At 38.7% G+C, this 18,654-nt stretch overlaps 1 protein-coding gene across 4 annotated transcripts in view; it reads right to left on the bottom strand.

Moving 5' to 3' along the window:
* Window positions 1-529: 529 nt before the first annotated feature.
* Window positions 530-18,654, bottom strand: part of PCF11 (PCF11 cleavage and polyadenylation factor subunit) — a 29,321-nt gene continuing 11,196 nt past the window's right edge. For 2 of the 4 annotated variants that reach the window (XM_015115346.3, XM_015115347.3), the window contains exons 8-16: window positions 16,974-18,541; window positions 15,034-15,130; window positions 9,287-9,406; window positions 8,365-8,470; window positions 5,039-5,222; window positions 4,310-4,465; window positions 3,826-3,918; window positions 3,251-3,286; window positions 530-1,658 (exon numbers count right to left, since the gene is read on the bottom strand). In XM_015115346.3, coding sequence (XP_014970832.1) covers window positions 1,443-1,658; window positions 3,251-3,286; window positions 3,826-3,918; window positions 4,310-4,465; window positions 5,039-5,222; window positions 8,365-8,470; window positions 9,287-9,406; window positions 15,034-15,130; window positions 16,974-18,541 — 2,576 coding nt within the window. In that variant the 3' untranslated portion in view covers window positions 530-1,442. The remainder of the gene's footprint in view (window positions 1,659-3,250; window positions 3,287-3,825; window positions 3,919-4,309; window positions 4,466-5,038; window positions 5,223-8,364; window positions 8,471-9,286; window positions 9,407-15,033; window positions 15,131-16,973; window positions 18,542-18,654) is intronic. The other 2 variants (XM_015115344.3, XM_028833877.2) reach the window with 1 other exon arrangement.

Below are 18,654 nucleotides of genomic sequence, written 5' to 3'. Positions count from 1 at the left end.
ATTTCAGGCCTTTACATTTGCTGTTCATTTTCCAAAGATACCCTTCCTATCAGTATGGATTCGACTCCTGGTTATCCTCCAAGACTCAAATATCACCACATTTGTAGTATCTTAAGCCACCTTCCAGTAGTTTGGTGTGCTTATTTCTATCCTAACAATTTGGGGGTATCTTTTGAAATTGCAGAAATTGTATGGAATTAGATGAAATAAAGCCACGTTCAAATTCTAATAAAAATTTTGAAGTGAGTGGCTTAATTTCATCTGTAAACTGGGGACACCATCTACCACATAGTTATTGGATGTGAATACCAGAGAAAATATATGTAGAAAGTGCTAGTGCCTGCCACATAGTATGTGCTCAATAAAACTCAGTGTTTTATATGCTTATGTCCAATAAATGGCAGAAAAGACTAACCTGTCTCAGAGTGCCTGGCTCATAGCAAGTACCATGTTCATGTTTTAAAAAACAGATGAAAGACAACAAAAAAGTCACATTCTAAAGCTTTTCAATAAAGAAATACAAACAAAGTTTCTTCATCATTCTATTTATTACATGTATGAATATTAACATCTCATGGTGTCCATCTAAGTCAAAACCAACAAAAGAAAAAAGTTAACCATATCTCAAGCGAACATTCTTACAGATTCCCGTTACTTAAAATAGAAATATGTTCATCTGCATTAAATCATTTGACAATTTGAAAAATGTCTTCCAAAAAAAATCACCTTTAGTACTTAAATATATTTGTTAATTGTTTGATGGCATCAGTGTCCAAGTTCAAGAATAAAAGTTGCTTCATTAGATATTTTCAAAAGTGAACATCTGGATGGTTCTCTATAGCTGGAGATGTGTGTGTGTGTATATATATATTCATATATATATATATATCTGCAAATATGTCCTATTTTGTCTTTAAAATTTTTTCAAAATCTGGCTTTTCTATTTGAGAAAAGCCCTACGGTGCTCTCTCACAACCCCCTTTTGAAGGATGAAACTTCAAACTTTGCTTCTTTAATCAGTGGGAGGCTACTAGAAAAAAAATCTTATGTTGAGGTTGCTGTTCAATTCCTTTTTTACCCAATAAAAAGTACAGAAACTATTTGATGGTGTGCATAAATATTACACTCCATGAATAGCAAAAATATTTTTTATTTATAATTTACAGTTGCACAGTGAAAAATCGTACATTTTTACACATACAATTTCATTTTGTTAAATTTGCACACATCTACAGAACTTTCACACAACAAGCACCTGAAACTCTGCAGGCAGTAGGAAATGCAAATACTAAAATGTATTTATTAACCAAATGATAGCTGAAGGCCCTGCCTCAGCTAGACAATTTATATAGATATGTCTATATATACATAAAAAAATTCTTCACCTTCTAGATCCAACAGCAGCTTTTTTAAAAAAGAAAAACATACCTTTCTGATTTTATTTAAACTGACTCAACTGTGTCATTTTCTGTTTTAATTTCAGAGGGTGTTGCTATGCTTTCCTCTGTACAAGCTGGTGGTGTATCAATTCGTTCTTCCTTAACTTTGGGACTTTCACAGGGTTCCTGCAATTCGTTTTTGACAATGTTCAACATAATATTCAAGGGGTTTTCAGCTGGTGTCTTGCTGGGAGATGGTGTACAATCAAATGAAGATGTCTACAAAATGAAAGGCCCTATGAGTACTGATGAAAGTTAAAAATTCTCACATTAAATGACATTTAGTTTTGTAAGACCCTTGTATGGACAAGAGAACACACAACCAAATGCAAATGAAACACCTGCCTCCCAACAAAATGTGCCATAAAGACAACCAAAAATAAAATACATATTGCACATTCAATATGTACTCAGCAGTGAGCTAAGCAGTTAGCAGCTAAGTTGGAGGACATTAATACACCCAAAAAAAGTTGATTAGACATGCTTCTACATTTTAATCTCTACATAGATGTTAAACTCATACATATATCCTGGGACTTGTTACTACCCTAATTTCAAATAGTCTGAGGATTTTTTAAATCCCCACAAACCATGATCCTCAACACTAGTCTTCTGACAACTTAAATAAACCTTCCAAAATGCCTCCAACCCATTATCTCTAAAAACCTATTTGTTCCATTACTTGGTTTTAAAAACAGCCTACAAATATGACCATTTGAACTTTTTTTTTTTTTTTTTTTTGAGACAGAGTCTCACTCGTGTCGTGCAGGCTGCAGTACAGTGGCATGAACTCAGCTCACTGCAACCTCCACCTCCTGGGTTCAAACAATTCTCCTGCCTCAGCCTCCCAAGTAGCTGGGACTATAGGCACCCACCATCACGCCTGGCTAATTTTTGTATTTTTAGTAAAGACAGGGTTTCACTATGTTGGCCAGGCTGGTCTCGAACTCCTGACCTCAGGTGATCCACTCGCCTCGGTCTCCCAAAGTGCTGGAATTACAGGCGTAAGCCACCACGCTCAGCCGACCATTTGAACTTTTAAGGCCAAAAACGTATCGTTTTTAGATTCCATATGTGATCATTAAATAAAGTATACCTATTTTGGCCGGGCACGATGGCTCATGCCTGTAATCCCAGCACTTTGGGAGGCCAAGTGGGGGTGGATCACTTGAGGTCAGGAGTTCAAGACCAGCCTGACCAATGTGGTGAAACCCTGTCTCTACTAAAAGTACACAATTAGCCAGGTGTGGTGGTGCACGCCTGTAATCCCAGCTACTTGGGAGGCAGGGGCAGGAGAATCGCTTGAACCCAGGAGGTGGAAACTGCAGTGAGCTGAGATCACTCCATTGCACTCCAGCCTGCCCAATAAGAGCGAAAATTTGTCTCAAAACAACAAAAAGAATATACCTATTTAGATGGCTGAATAGAGATGGAAGAAAAAAAAAAGTAAATGCTACCCATAGCTCTAGAAACCTATCCCCACTGTGATCCTTATCTTCACTTTTCCTCACATTTCTTTGGGCCTAGTGGACTAGTAAAAGATACCATGATTCAAGTGAATAAAATGCAAGGAATGATAAATTTCAAAATTTTAATTGTTTGCATATCACAGAAAATGATATTCATATATGTCAATTCTGTCACTCTGGCACCAGTTTTTACTGAACAACCTAAGTGCTACATCAAAAAACAAAAACAGTTCAATATATTAAGTTTAACAATACTGCTCTGATGCAAAAAAAAAAAAAAAACTGAAAAGCAAAATCTATTAATGCAAATGAGGGCAAATACAGTAACCAAAAAGAACTTACATTTTGATAATCTTCATAACATGATGGATGATAAATCTGAAGCAAAAAGAAAAAAAGTAAATATGTGCATATTCATTTCTAGTGGGCTATTCTGATATGATTTTTCTTTTTAACTTTAAACCAGAAGATAGTCTTTGGAAAGAAGACAAAAAATTATTTGGTCCTAAAATGGATAAAACCAAATTTTCATCCTTATGCTTAAAGAGTCTGAAAAACTCTTGGCCCTAGTATTTAAGTATCTTTGCTTTCTTTTCAGCACAGTACAGTTTGATGATGAAACATAAATCCACAATCAAAATAGTGTGGGTGGAGAGAAAAACGACTAGATTCAGAAGACCTAGTCCTGGGTCTGTCACTGACCAATAGTGCAACCTCCTATGTAAAGTGAGTACAGAACCGGGTAACTGCTAAGATCCCTTCTAATTCAAGCATTCTATTACTAAAGTCCAATACCTTTTTTATTACGACCAAAAATCAAACAAAAAGTATTACAAACCCCCTCCTTTCAAAGTAATGTGTTAACCCAACAAAAAAATACTAATCTTAACACTTCCTTATAAAGAAATGAAAATTACCTTTCCATCTACTCTAATAGCATTTTTCAAATGCCATTCCTCCTCCTCTTCATCCCAGTATTGTTCAAATTGTTCTTGACAGATTTCACAACTCTAAAATATAATCATATAAAATGAAATTTACATAATAGGCCATATTTAACCCCATTAAGTAAAAATATACAAACATTTTGTTAAGTGGAGTAAGCAATTTATGAGCGTTCCAAACGTTTGAATAATGTCCAATATATATTATGATTCAAAATACATTTACAGGATTCTGTCAATCTTTCCAGCAAAAAGAGTAAACATTTCACTTCTTGTGGCCACTGTAGTTATGAAACTCAAAGCTAGATTATAAAAGTAAAATTGAAGAGTAGAGCTTTCAAGAAGTCTTAAAATCATTAAAACAGGGATATAAATATAGTGATATGTTTATGAGTATTTACTTAAAGGAAGTGAGGGACACTCCCACTGGGAGAAAATTTAAACGTTCTTCTCTTACCTCAACTGCTCCAGCTGGTCCAGCAGGTACACTTTGGAACTCTTTTTCTTTAGCAGCCTCTTGAGTTTTGAGCACAACTTCTTCATGCACCTTTTCAAAAAACTGGCTCTTTGCCCGTTCTTCCAGATCAGCTATCTCCTCAAATTCTATCCAGTCCTTAAAAGGAGTTGATTTTCAAAAGATTATTCCATTTATTTCTAAATTTTTACTGTGTATCTTCAATATAATGCCATTTAAAGGTAGGGGTACGTTATTTTCTACATTATGCTCTAATATTATTTAAAATTATACTTTGAGACATATAACTAATGACAACATAAAACAACCAATAATTAAGATCTTTTCCAGTAACTCTATAGTTACAACTACTAATTCAAAAAAGGTTTCAAATACATTGTTTTTTACAAAAAACAGTGCCAGAGCCTTGGAATTTTAGAGCTAGAACAAGCCTGTATGCTACACTCTAATCTTAATTAAAAAATTAAAAAAATCTTCAAAATTCATTTTTTTAAAAATCTGTTTATATTCTAGAGGTCAAATTTTATTCAGGAAATGTACATGTTAGAGTCCAACAATTATTAAAATTATTAAATTTTAATTATTGAATTATTAAATTATCTATTAAAATCATTAAATTTTAATAATTATTAAAATTACTAAAATTAATATACTTTTAGAATGATATAATTTAAGCCTAAAAGATACTATGGAGGCACATGGGTTACTTACTGTTAAACTGTAGTACCAACGTCTATGAGTGACTTTTCTGCTAACATCCTTTTCAGTTCTATTTTGCCGATAATGCCAGTCCAAATGATCCGCATAAACATCTGTCTGTGATGTTGTAAACCTCATTCCACAAGAGTAACACTGAATACCAGTGTACAGTCGATTTATAACACTGTCATAACGTCTATTTTGAAAAAGAAATAATCTTTAGTGTTGATAATATGGCTTAATGGCCTTTAAAAGCCAATTACAAATATTTCAGTTTTCCATATCGTAACAATGGTGAAACCAAGAGCTGGCTGAAACAGTTAATACCCAAAGATCAGTATTATTCTCTAACAATGTGATTGACCTTCTTTACCTTAACTTTGGTGACTTTTGCAACATGGAACCTATCTTCTTATTGATAGCCCTGACCCAGTTATTTATTTCCTTTTAGCTAAAAATGAAATGATCCTGTGCTAGCTAACAAGGCAATAGTTAGCTTATTCTAGTTTGGAGTCAAGATGGACATGCAGTACAGTTAAATTTCACCTCTCTAGATCTTTGGCATTCTGAATAATTCAACTTCTCCACTCTGGTGTAACAGTGAAAAAAGTACAGAAGAAATAATACTATGGATAACTAAAGAGAAAACTTAGAAGATCACTGGGAAACAAGTTTGCCGTGGTCAGCAAATAATTAAGTTTTTTAAATTCTGGGCTCCCTATTTGGGAAGAAACAGGTATATATAGAAGACAAAGTAAGAGAACAAACAGAGCAGTTAATTAACTCCAAGAAAAAAAAAATAGTCGGTCACGGTGGCTCACACCTGAATTCCAGTACTTTGGGAGGCCAAGGCAGGAAGATCACGAGGTCAGGAGTTCAAAACCAACCTGACGAACGTGGTGAAACCCCGTCCCTACTAAAAATACAAAAATTAGCTGTGTGTGGTGGCACACGCCTGTAATCCCAGCTACTCAGGAGGCTGAGGCAGGAGAATCACTTGAATCGGGAGGCGGAGGATGCAGTGAGTCAAGATCACGCCACTGTACTCCAGCCTGGGCCACAGAGTGAGACTCCATCTCAAAAAAAAAAAAGGTAGAATAAAGCAAAGAACACGGGTACTTTGTTATAGCAACAAATAAACATCTAGTCACAATATTAATACTGAATAATAAAAAATAGTCTTATAACTACATGGAGGGGAGTTAGTAGGACAGGACAAGAGTTGGCTATATCCACCCCCTGCCCATTTTTTCGGAGACGGAGTCTAGCTCTATGGCCCAGGATGCAGTGCAGTGGCCCGATCTCAGCTCACTGAAGCCTCCGCCTCCTGGGTTCAAGCAATTCTCCCTGCCTCAGCCTCCTGAGTAGCTAGGATTACAGGTGCCCACTACCACGCCCAGCTAATTTTTGTATTTCTAGTAGAGAAAGGGTTTCACCATGTTACCATGTTGGCCAAGCTGGTCTTGCACTCCTGACCTCAGGTGATCCACCTGCCTCAGCCTCCCAAAGTGCTGAGATTACAGGCATGAGCCACCGCACCTGGCCTAAATCACTTTTGGAAAGTTAAGAGATTGGCCGGGCGCGGTGGCTCAAGCCTGTAATCCCAGCACTTTGGGAGGCCAAGACGGGTGGATCACGAGGTCAGGAGATCAAGACCATCCTGGCTAACACGGTGAAACCCCGTCTCTACTAAAAAAATACAAAAAAAAAACTAGCCGGGCGACGTGGCGGGCGCCTGTAGTCCCAGCTACTCGGGAGGCTGAGGCAGGAGAAAGGCGTGAACCCGGGAGGCGGAGCTTGCAGTGAGCTGAGATCCGGCCGCTGCACTCCAGCCTGGGCGGCAGAGCAAGACTCCGTCTCAAAAAAAAAATTAAAAAAGAAAGTTAGGAGATTATGTCCAGATGTGATAAATCAAGAAACAGAAAATTATGTATATTATAAGAAATAGGTGGCTCAAACCTGTAATCCCAGCATTTGGGAGGCCGAGGCGGGGAAGATCACTTGAGCCCAGGAGTTCAAGAACAGCCTGAACAACATGGTGAAACCCCATCTCTACTAAAAATACAAAAATTAGCTGGGCGTGGTAGTGGGCACCTGTAATCCTAGCTACTCAGGAGGCTGAGGCAGGAGAATCACTTGAACCTGGGAGGTGGAGGTTGTAATGAGCCGAGACAGTGCCACTGCACTCCAGCCAGGTGTGCAAGACTCCGTCTCAAAAAAAAAAAAAAAGAGGTAAATGCCAGAAAAAATAGTTTGAAAAGATAAACAAATAAAATGATTGCCTCTAGGGTACAGTGTTGGGTGAAGGAAAAAGGAATGCCATCTTTTATTAAAAGCTTTTATGTGCAAGTATTACTTTGAAAAAAATGATTTTACATTATAGTATGCAATTCAAATTTAAAAAAATGATTCTAAGAATGAAAAACTCATTTGCTGTTTTATTTTTTATAAAGTACTCACAGGATTAATGAATTCATTCACTAGAAAAAGCTTTAAATATTTTTTATAATACAATAGAAAATTATGAAAAGATATGCACCAAATGTTAATAGCTGTTATCCATAAAGTGAGAGTTGTGTTTTCTTGATTTTATTTACAGTATGTTCTAATTTTCCACAATTAACATTACTTATAAAATGAAAAATAGATTTTAATTGTAAATGCTGGACTATGAAAATCTCATTTCTAAACCTCAAAAATATAAGAATATCAATACAGAAACAATGATAAACAGAAAATGAAACTAAACAGGAATACATGAGTTATCAATACCTAGTATTTAAACTCCCTAAGTTTTCCGTATCACAAATTAAAAAATGAAAACTTTGAGGGGCCGGGTGCGGTGGCTCACACCTGTAATCCCCAGCACTTTGGGAGGCCAAGGCAGGTGGATCACCTGAGGTTAGGAGTTCGAGACTAGCCTGGCCAACATGGTGAAACCCTGTCTCTACTAAAAATACAAAAATTAGCCAGGTATGGTGGCACACGCCTGTAGTCCCAGGAGAATCGCTTGAATCTGGGAGGCAGAGGCTGCAGTGAGTCAAGATCACACCACTGAACACCAACCTGGGCGGCAGAGTGAGACTTTTGGGGGTGGCCTTTGGCCAAAGTACTTGTACACCAGACATATTTTAAAAGAAGATTTAAAAAAAGGCTTCCCAAAGACTATGTTATGTATATTTTACCACAGTGAAAAAAAAAAAAAAAAAAAGACTTCCTCAATGTTAAAACAGTAAAAGGGATAAGGGAAAGGGAAAGCACTAATAGTAACAATGTCCACTGTAACAGTGTTATTAAAGTCACTGCCTCTTTATCTTAAAGAAAATTAGATTACATACTGTTTCAATTCTTCAACTGTAAAATTAGTAAGATCTGGAACATCTTGATCTTCATTTTGATCTTCCTCCTCTTCAGGGGGAGGCTGAGCAGCTACTTCACTTACTTCTTCAATTAAGAAGAGACACACACATTTCTTAATACCATTCTCCATATATTCTTATAGAGAAATCTACCTAATCTATTCAGTGCTTCTGATCTCAAGTTTACTGGCCAAGGAACCTAATACAATTTTTTATTTTGATATGTGATGTTAACTCTGTTCTCTTAAAAGTCATCTATAATAAAAGTCATTTATGGCCGGGCGCGGTGGCTCAAGCCTGTAATCCCAGCACTTTGGGAGGCCGAGATGGGCGGATCACGAGGTCAGGAGATCGAGACCATCCTGGCTAACACGGTGAAACCCCGTCTCTACTAAGAAATACAAAAAATAGCCGGGCGAGGTGGCAGCGCCTGTAGTCCCAGCTACTCGGGAGGCTGAGGCAGGAGAATGGCGTGAACCCGGGAGGCGGAGCTTGCAGTGAGCTGAGATCCGGCCACTGCACTCCAGCCTGGGCTACAGAGCGAGACTCCGTCTCAAAAAAAAAAAAAATAAAAAAATAAAAAAATAAAAAAAAATAAAAAAAGTCATTTATTTCATCAATATTCAAAATCTTTTCAAAAGTTAAATTAACATAAAATTACTGGTAAAAAGCCTGCACATTAGGTATGTTAATTAACTGAAAAATATGTCCACTATAAGATAGTTCAATCTTAGGAAATCTAAAAGAATTTCATTATAAACCAAAAATCAAAACTAAAAGGTATACCTACGAATTCAATTATTGTAAGGACCTTTATCATAACTTATATCATTATATTACATCATACATTTCAAAAACTTAATGAAGCTTTGTGTACATTTAAGTATAAAATCACACTTACGTGTTGTAGCTGAATCAGGTTGGGACAATTTGAGAATTCCTGTTTTTAGCAATTTTGAAAACAATTCATTTACATCCACTTGACTGAGATGATTATCAGGATACGCCTTAGGGAGTGCTCCTAACAGAAAAAAAAAAAAGAAAAAGAAAAAAAACCACTCTTAAAGTGAATGTAGAACTTAAAGATGCAAATTATACTAAGCATTTTTCAAAGTTTTCTTCAAGATGTCCTGCCAACAGTAAATTTGACAAAACCTTATTAATTAGTTTAATTTCAAAAGCCCCTAAGATTATCCTTTTAATTTAGGTCTACAAGTCAGCACGACTTGAGAATATATTCCTTTTTCCTTTTTTCATTTTTTATTATATTTTTAAGTTCCAGGGTACATGTGCACAAAGTGCAGGTTTGTTACATAGGTATACATGTGCCATGTTGATTTGCTGCACCCATCAACTCGTCATTTACATTAGGTATTTCTCCTAATGCTATCCGTCACCCAGCTCGCCACCCCCCGACTGGTCCCGGTGTGTGATGTTCCCTGCCCTGTGTCCAAGTGTTCTCATTGTTCAATTCCCGCCTGCAAGTGAGAACATGCAGTGTTTGGTTTTCTGTCCTTGTGATAGTTTGCTTAGAATGATGGTTTCCAGCTTCATCCATGTCCCTGCAAAGGACATGAACTCATCCTTTTTTATGGCTGCAAAGTATTCCATGGTGTATATGTGCCACACTTTCTTAATCCAGTCTATCATTGATGGACATTTGGGTTGGTTCCAAGTCTTTGCTATTGTGAATAGTGCTGCAATAAACATACATGTGCATGTATCTTTATAGTAGCATGATTTATAATCCTATGGATATATAACCAGTAATAGGATTGCTGGGTCAAATGGTATTTCTAGTTATAGATGCTTGAGGAATCGCCACACTGGACTTGAGAATATATTCTAAAAAACACTGAAAACAATGACCCTTTGTGCTCCCTTCTCCCATGCAATGCAGCACCACCCCATCTCCAACTTTCCACCTTTCTAATTCTCTCTTCCTCATCTTCTAAGTATACTGGAAAAGGTAGTTTTATATAGATGAAATAGTTTATCACCTCTTAGCACTAAGCCTAAGTGGAAGTACTCCTAACCTCAATGCTCCCTGACATAACAGAACTGAAACAGGGAGATGAATCAGATGGCTCAGAGTATACCTGCTCCTATGACCTTTGCTAAAAAGTATACTGCCCTTGCAAAGCAGCTCAGGCTATTGCTGAAAAGGTGTCATGGTTACTAAAGCTTCAATAACTTGAATAAATTAGATAAGCCTAACAATCTTGTTTTGCTTGATGAGGAATGCTCATTGGTGAGGAATCATTCCAGTCCCATATTTTTCCAAGCACTATTCTAATAATTGTGATTCTTTGTGTGTGTGTGTGTGTTTTGAGATGGAGTCTCGCTCTGTCGCCCAGGCTGAAGTGCAGAGTGCTCGGCTCACTGCAAGCTCCACCTCCTGGGTTCACGCCATTCTCCTGCCTCAGCCTCCCGTGTAGCTGGACTACAGGTGCCCGCCACCACGCCTGGCTAATTTCTTTTTGTATTTTTAATAGAGACGGGATTTCACCGTGTTAACCAGGATGGTCTCGATCTCCTGACCTCGTGATCTGCCTGCCTCGGCCTCCCAAAGTGCTGGGATTACAGGTGTGAGGCACCACGCCCAACCATAATTGTGATTCTTTAACTCAACTATGAAAACAATACTTTAGGCCAGGTGCAGTGGCTCACAGCTACTCGGGAGGCTGAGGCACGAGAATCATTTGAAACCGGGAGGTGGAGGTTGCAGTGAGCCAAGATCTCACCACTGTACTCCAGCCTGGACAACAGAGTGAGAAGACCGTGTCTCAAAAAAAGAGAAAACAGTATTTTAATGTATTTGTATGTCACTGTGATGCATCTCACTACACCTACAGAAAAGTTCTGAACCACTAAAAATTCCTCTTAATGGCAAAAATTCAATTTGCATCCACATACACATAATCCCTACCTTTAGACACTGTATACTCTACACTTACCCTACTGCCTTATATATAGTAAGCTAATTAATGTCTGTTCAAACTAAATGTCTGAATACATGAATGAATACATCAACTTCAATAGTTAATCAATTACAGTAACATTTAGCTCACTAGTTTAACCTTTACTTTCCATTAAATCTAAGATGCATAATTAGCTATTCACATGTCTGAGGGTAGGCAAGTCTAGTAACCAAGCGCATAAACTGTGGAACCAGACTCCTGGGATTTTAACCAGAAATTCCACTTTCTAGTTGTATGACGTAATCAAGTTCCTTGTCTATGCCTCAGTTTCCCATGCCTGTACAAAGGGTAATAATAGTTCCTACCTAAGTACCAATCCTAAGATTGTTATGAGGTTAAATGAATTAATATTTGTAAGGAACTGAGGTGTTTAGTATTATTATGTGGTTTTTGTTAAACCAAAAAAAAAAAAAAATCAGTAGCCTTTCTATACTATAAAGCTCTTTGAGGTCAAGTGTGGTGGCTCCCAATACTTTGGGAGGCCGAGGTGGGAGGACTGCTTGAGCTCAGGAGTTTGAGACCAGCCTGGGCTACATAGTGAGCACCCTCTTTAAAAATAAATAAATAAATAAATAAATAAAAATTTTTTAAAAACTTTAAAAATAAAGCTCTTTGAAGGATGAACCTTATTAAATTCATCCTAGCATACAGCAGATGACTAATATATGTCTGAATGAATAAATGAACATGGGTATATTTCCTACTAGAAAAGGGATGTTTACACTTTCCAGTTAGAGAAGGAACCTTGAGAGAAGCTAAATATAGCACACTGAAAACTGCTGACACCTCTTGTAAGAGTAAGAAGAACTTGAAGAACGAAGACACACCTAATGTCCCATTCAATACATCCAAACGAGGGGAATAATTGTGATTTCCTCTGTGACACTGCTATGCCCTGTACACATACACATAGAACCCAAGGTTGTAAAAGCAAAACAAGGCTGGGCACAGTGGTTCATGCCTGTAGTCCCAGCACTTCGGGAGGTCAAGGCAGGTGGATCACCTGAGGTCAGGATTCAAGCCACCCTGACCAATATGGTGAAACCCTGTCTTTGTTAAAAATACAAAAATTAGCCAGGTGTAGTGGCATGCACCTGTAGTCCCAGCTACTGGGGAGGCTGAGCCCGGGAAAACTGCTTGAACCCGGGAGGAGGTTGCAGTGAGCTGAGATCGTCCCATTGCACTCCAGCCTGGGTAAGAGAGCAAGACTCGTCTCAAAAAAAAAAAGAGGCCGGGCGCGGTGGCTCAAGCCTGTAATCCCAGCACTTTGGGAGGCCGAGACGGGCGGATCACGAGGTCAGGAGATCGAGACCATCCTGGCTAACACGGTGAAACCCCGTCTCTACTGAAAATACGAAAAACTAGCCGGGCGAGGTGGCGGGCGCCTGTAGTCCCAGCTACTCGGGAGGCTGAGGCAGGAGAATGGCGTAAACCCGGGAGGCGGAGCTTGCAGTGAGCTGCGATCCGGTCACTGCACTGCAGCCTGGGCGACAGAGCGAGACTCAGTCTCAAAAAAAAAAAAAAAACAACAACAACAAAAAAAAGAAACAAGAAAATTTGTGGATTCTGTAGAGCATCTCATGCCACTAACGCCAATATAACAAATCCTCTGCTCAAAACAAAAACTGAATTCTAAAGGAAAATACATTAACATAATACTTGACAAGTTACAAAGTACTTTTGCATATACTGTACCATTCGATTCTCTAAAAAAAATAAAAAATAAAAAAAACTGATACTACCATATCCTGCTTTTTTTTTGGTTTTTGTTTTTTTTTTTTTTTTTTTTTTTGAGACAGAGTCTCACTCTGTTGCCAGGCTTAAGTGCAGTGGCATGATCTCAGCTCACTGCAACCTCCACCTCCTGGGTTCAAGTGATTCTCCTGCCTCAGCCTCCTGAGTAGCTGGGACTACAGGGGCCTACCACCACACCCAGCTAATTTTTGTATTTTTAGTGGAGACAGGGTTTCACCACATTGGCCAGGATGGTCTCCATCTCTTGACCTTGTGATCCACCCGCCTCAGCCTCCCAAAGTGCTGGGATTACAGGCATGAGCCACCATGCCCGGCCCATATCCTGTTCACAGAGGAAAAAACTGAACCTCAGGGGAGATACCTGCTTAAAGCCTGCCCATTTATAAAGTAACAGAGTAGAGATTCCAATCCTGGTCTTCTGGGCTTTAGATCCCAAATTCTCTCCTTCTCTTTTCATTATAGTAACAAAATAATAATAATAACAAATATTAATTAGTCATAATTGTCCATGTAGAAATTAAAAATTAAAAGCTTCCAAATTAATTGAATTTCTTGACACAATTTAAGAGCTAATGTATACTGGTCGAGCACGGTGGCTCACGCCTGTAATCCCAGCACTTTGGGAGGCCGAGGCTGACGGATCACGAGGTCAGGAGATCGAGACCATGGTGAAACCCCATCTCTACTGAAAACACAAAAAATGAGCCCGGCGCGGTGGCAGGCGCCTGTAGTCCCAGCTACTCGGGAGGCTGAGGCAGAAAAATGGCGTGAACCCGGGAGGCGGAGCTTGCAGTGAGCCGAGATCACGTCACTGCACTCCAGCCTGGGTGACAGAGCAAGATCCCGTCTCAAAACAAAAAAAAAGAACTAATGTATAAAAAAGATATTGGCTAGGATTTCCTAATTACTTCAGAAGTTTTGGAAAACTCCATAAATTTACTGTAAACTGATTAACTCAATGCTGCAATAAAACATGTTTCTGAAACAGCTGTTTCAATGATTCAGAAATGAAAGCAAGTATCACTAATGTATATACTTCCCATTTACCACATATTAAAACTAAAATTCATTCTGCCAGGCATGGTGGCTCACACCTGCCATCTCAGCACTTTGGGAGACTGAAGGGGGCAGATCAGTTGAGGTCAGGAGCTCAAAACCAGCCTGGCCAAGATGGTGAAACTCCGTCTCTACTAAAAATACAAGTTAGCCGGGTCTGGTGGCACGCGCCTGTAGTCCCAGCTACTCAGGAGGCTGAGACAGAATTGCTTGAACCCTGGAGGCAGAGGCTGCAGTAAGGCAAGATCGTACCACTGCACTCCAGCCTGGGTGAGAGAGCAAGACTCTGTCTCATAAATAAATAAATAAATAAAACTAAAATCCATTTTAAAAGTCCTTTTATCTAGTACTAAGCCTCACCCCATAGTAACAAAGATGCTTATCAGTGAACCTGGCTAGGAAAGCCACTTTTTGCTATTTGAGTGCCCATAAAAACATAAAAATTAATCAACTTTATTAATGCAGTATCCTCAGTATTCACTTAATAAATTTTTACTGGATCATAACACGTACTCGAAACATCAAATAATTGAGATTTCTGAGGTTTGTCATTTATTTCATTCTATCTCAACACAGATGTCATACCTTCCTTCCCACCTCCCAGTTTCCACCCAATAGGTTTCCTTCCCTCTGTTCTGTGGACTACAAGTCCCCGCTAACCATCTCTAGCTGTAAATAGGGTCATCCACAATGTAAATAAACTTAGAAAAGGAACAAAAATATGTCAGCCAGATTAAATTTCTCTAAATTAAATATACCTTTGCAAAACTGTCATTTCCTAAAATTCACCAAGTTAGCTATTCAACAAAACAATAATCATTTGTCTTTTGAAAAACAAAGTTCAGAAAGTACATACCTGAAGGATTCTGAACAAATCCAGGATTTTGTGGATGAACTGGTAAAAACTGTTGTCCTTGACCAAAAGCTACTGGCTGAGCAACACCACTCAGAACCTTTAAGAAAAACCTTAATTTTAAGAACATACTTTCTACATTTCAAGTAAAACTTTGAACATCCTAATTACATAAAAATATTCATAGATGTCACAAGGCCTGGCTTAGATTAAGAAAGGTAACTAAAGATTTAGTTAGTTTTAGATTTAGAAAAGTAAATCTAAATAAATAAATAAAGATTTAGAAAGGTAACTTGGCTGTGTCACTTCACTTCTAGGTCTTCTACAAACAGGAACAATAAAACCTTCCCTTACCCGTTTCACTGAGGTATAAGTTACTGAGAATGGGTTAAAACTTCTTTGAAAAGTTTAAGGTACCTACTAGAGAGGCAAAGTAAACCCTCAAAAAGGAAAATGTAAGATACCACGCAAACATAAGGTAACTAGCTGTGTTACTTTACACAAGTCACTTTACCTTGCTGGTGCTTTCCCTTATTTCACAAATAGAAGAACTGACATAGAGCAATATGACCTATACACAATCACAAGGGCTAGTTAGGAGCAAAACTGAGGCCAGAACTCCTCACCCTTGCCCGTTTTCCAGATATCAAAAGCCTGTTTTAATTAGCAATCTGAATTACCAAGCAGGTAAGTATCCTGCTTGGCCATTATCTTTGTGTACAGTTATAGCTACATTACAAAGTAATCCTGTAAAAGGTCTTGTAAAAGATGTCAAAGGGAATGTTAAAAAATAGAACCACCATGGAGCAAGAACTGCACTGGCAGACAAATACAGTATTTGCAGTCCAGAGGGAGGCAGGACTTCTACATGTTGCTGGTATGTAAATAAATGTCCATTTATAATCCTTCTTCAGTATACATGTGGACTTTTGGTGGTGAGTACACATAATAAAAACCCCACCAATTCTGTGCAATGTAGAAACAAAACTAAGTACCATTCTAGAGTATGTGTCAATTTCTTTCAAGGGTATACAGTAGAATAGATCTAGACAGGCCAACTGTTTTTTCATACGATTAGAGATTAATAGAAGGACTACTTTCTATTAATAATGTTCCTAATGTGCTTTTAAAATCTTTCTTATTTTGTATTTTCTTCCATACAATCTTACTACTATAAAATAAATCTGTCCTAGTAAGAAAATCTCAGCACCTGGAAAAGAAATAAAACTCAGCCCAGGAGAATTTCAGCACGCAAGCAAAAGTAGTCATTCAAAACCAACCAAGTTAATCACAAATTGTAAACATGCTACCTTAAAGTTATTTCTGTATGCATTTTAAAATGTATACAGAACAAGTGTAAAAGAATACCAACAGGTAACTGCATGCTTCATAACCAGAGTGTATTTGGAAGGCTATTTGCTACTAAGTTTGCTATGTTGACATTAATATCAAACAATTGTGTTTAACTGAAGTGACTGGAAAGGTGGTAAAAAGTAGAAAAACAGGACAAAGAAAAAAATTGCAGACTGTGAAAGCATGGACAAAATTTGATCTTCTTATTTAACTCAGGTTAATGAAATTCATGGTCAAAGAACAGTCCAAGCAATCAGTTCCATGGCTACTTTAAAGCACATCAGGGCCCAACAGTTCTACAATGCAGACCTCTATGAAACACAATTGTGTAATATTTCAAAAGCTTTAAAGCAAAAACAAAACAAAAAAAAAGCAGAGTTGGAGGTGGGGGTTTGAAACAGCTAAAATCAATTTTGGATTTAAGCTGCAAATTTCATCCCCAAAAGACGCCCACTTCCTTAGCAGGTGGCTTTAGAGTACATTAAAAACTTCTTTCCAATCTATACAATAAACTATGTCCTGAAAATCTTTCTAGAAAGATTAAAAAATGGTTATCTGCATACAACGCAAATTTAGAATAACAGACTTACCTGTTGAGATGCCTGAATATTTCCTACTGTCATTGGAGCAGGTATATTGCCAAAGTTTCCAAATTGAGAACTCTGAAGATTTTTTTCATCAAAATAGTGTCCAGAAGCTCTGTTAAGTGGATTAGAGAAACTCTGGTTTCCAGGGCCATGTGGTCCATTAAAATTTGGTCCTTGAGGTGAATCAAATATTTGTTCATGTCTTTGGAACTGTAGTCCTTGAGATGGGGCATTAAAAGCATTGCCAGGTGGATCATTATATGGACCAGTCTGATTGAAAGATACTGATTCAAGCCTTTGTGAAGGATGATTGTCAAATCTTGTGCCTTGAAGACCAAGAGGAATATCAAACCTTGATGTCTGCTGATGTTGTGGACCATCAAATCTTTGAGGTACACCATCAAATCTGGGCTGAACCTGCTGTCCAGGTGGTCCATCAAACCTCTGAGGGCCTGGCTGACCAGGAGTCCTTTCAAATCTAGGACCTGGCTGACCATGTAATCCATCAAATCTTGGCAAGAGTGACGGCTGACCTGGCTGCCCATCAAACCTTAAAGCATGACAACCTTCAAATCTTGGACCACCTTGACCCAGAGGCCCTTCAATTCTCAGGCCACCTCCTGGTACAGAAGGACCCTCAAACCTCATTCCACCTCCTTGTTGAACTAAAGGGCCTTCAAACCTGATACCAACCCCTGGTTGGCCATGTGGACCCTCAAACCTAAGGTTTCCACCAAGTTGGTTATGTTGTCCCTCAAATCTCAGACCAGCTACTGACTGACCATGGGGGCCCTCAAACCTCATTCCAACTCCTTGCTGTAGCAAAGGGCCCTCAAATCTGATTCCACCTCCTGGCTGACCATGAGGTCCATCAAACCTAATAGCAGCCCCTGATGGACCATGACCCCCCTCAAATCTAAGTCCACCTACAGGCTGACCTCGGGGATTATCAAATCTAAGTCCACCCACAGGCTGACCATGAGGTCCCTCAAACCTTAGACCACCCACGGGTTGACCACGATGTCCCTCAAACCTCAGACCACCCACAGGCTGGCCCCCTGGTCCCTCAAATCGTAAACCACCTGCAGATCCCTCAAACCTCAGACCAGGGGAACCTTCAAACCGAAAACCACCTCCTCCTGCTTGACCAATTGGGCCCTCAAACCGCAGAGGTGTCCCCACTGGTCCTGGAGGACCTTCAAATCTCAAAGGACACCCACCTCCTAGCTGACCTTGTGGTCCTTCAAATCTCAAAGGGCCTCCTCCCCCCATTTGTCCTGGTGACCCATCAAACCGAAGAGAAGCTGGTGTGGGAGGTCCATCAATTCGAGGGCTTAATTTATTAGGTCCTTCAAAAATCATCTTGGTTGGGCCATCTCTTGCTACTGATGGCCTACCAGGTCCATCAAATAATGGTCTGTCTTCAGCTAAAGCTGTAAGTCGCTGATTTGTATCCAGGCCGGCGAATCTTGATGCTGGGCTATCTACAAATGGTTTATCTGAATCTTCATATCGAGGTCGCTTAAGTGGAAAACGATCATTGAATGGAGATCTCTGCTCTTCTCGCACACCTTTTAAAAAGGAAAAAAATTATTTTCACTAAATCTAAAGTTATCTTAAAATCTTCTCTTTTCATATAAATGTTTAGCCAAAGATATAACTATCTCACTATATTAGAGGGGCA

The sequence above is a fragment of the Macaca mulatta genome, chromosome 14 (genome assembly GCF_049350105.2).
Source record: "Macaca mulatta isolate MMU2019108-1 chromosome 14, T2T-MMU8v2.0, whole genome shotgun sequence".
Classification (NCBI taxonomy): domain Eukaryota; kingdom Metazoa; phylum Chordata; class Mammalia; order Primates; family Cercopithecidae; genus Macaca; species Macaca mulatta.
This window is presented reverse-complemented; position numbering and strand designations above follow the sequence as displayed.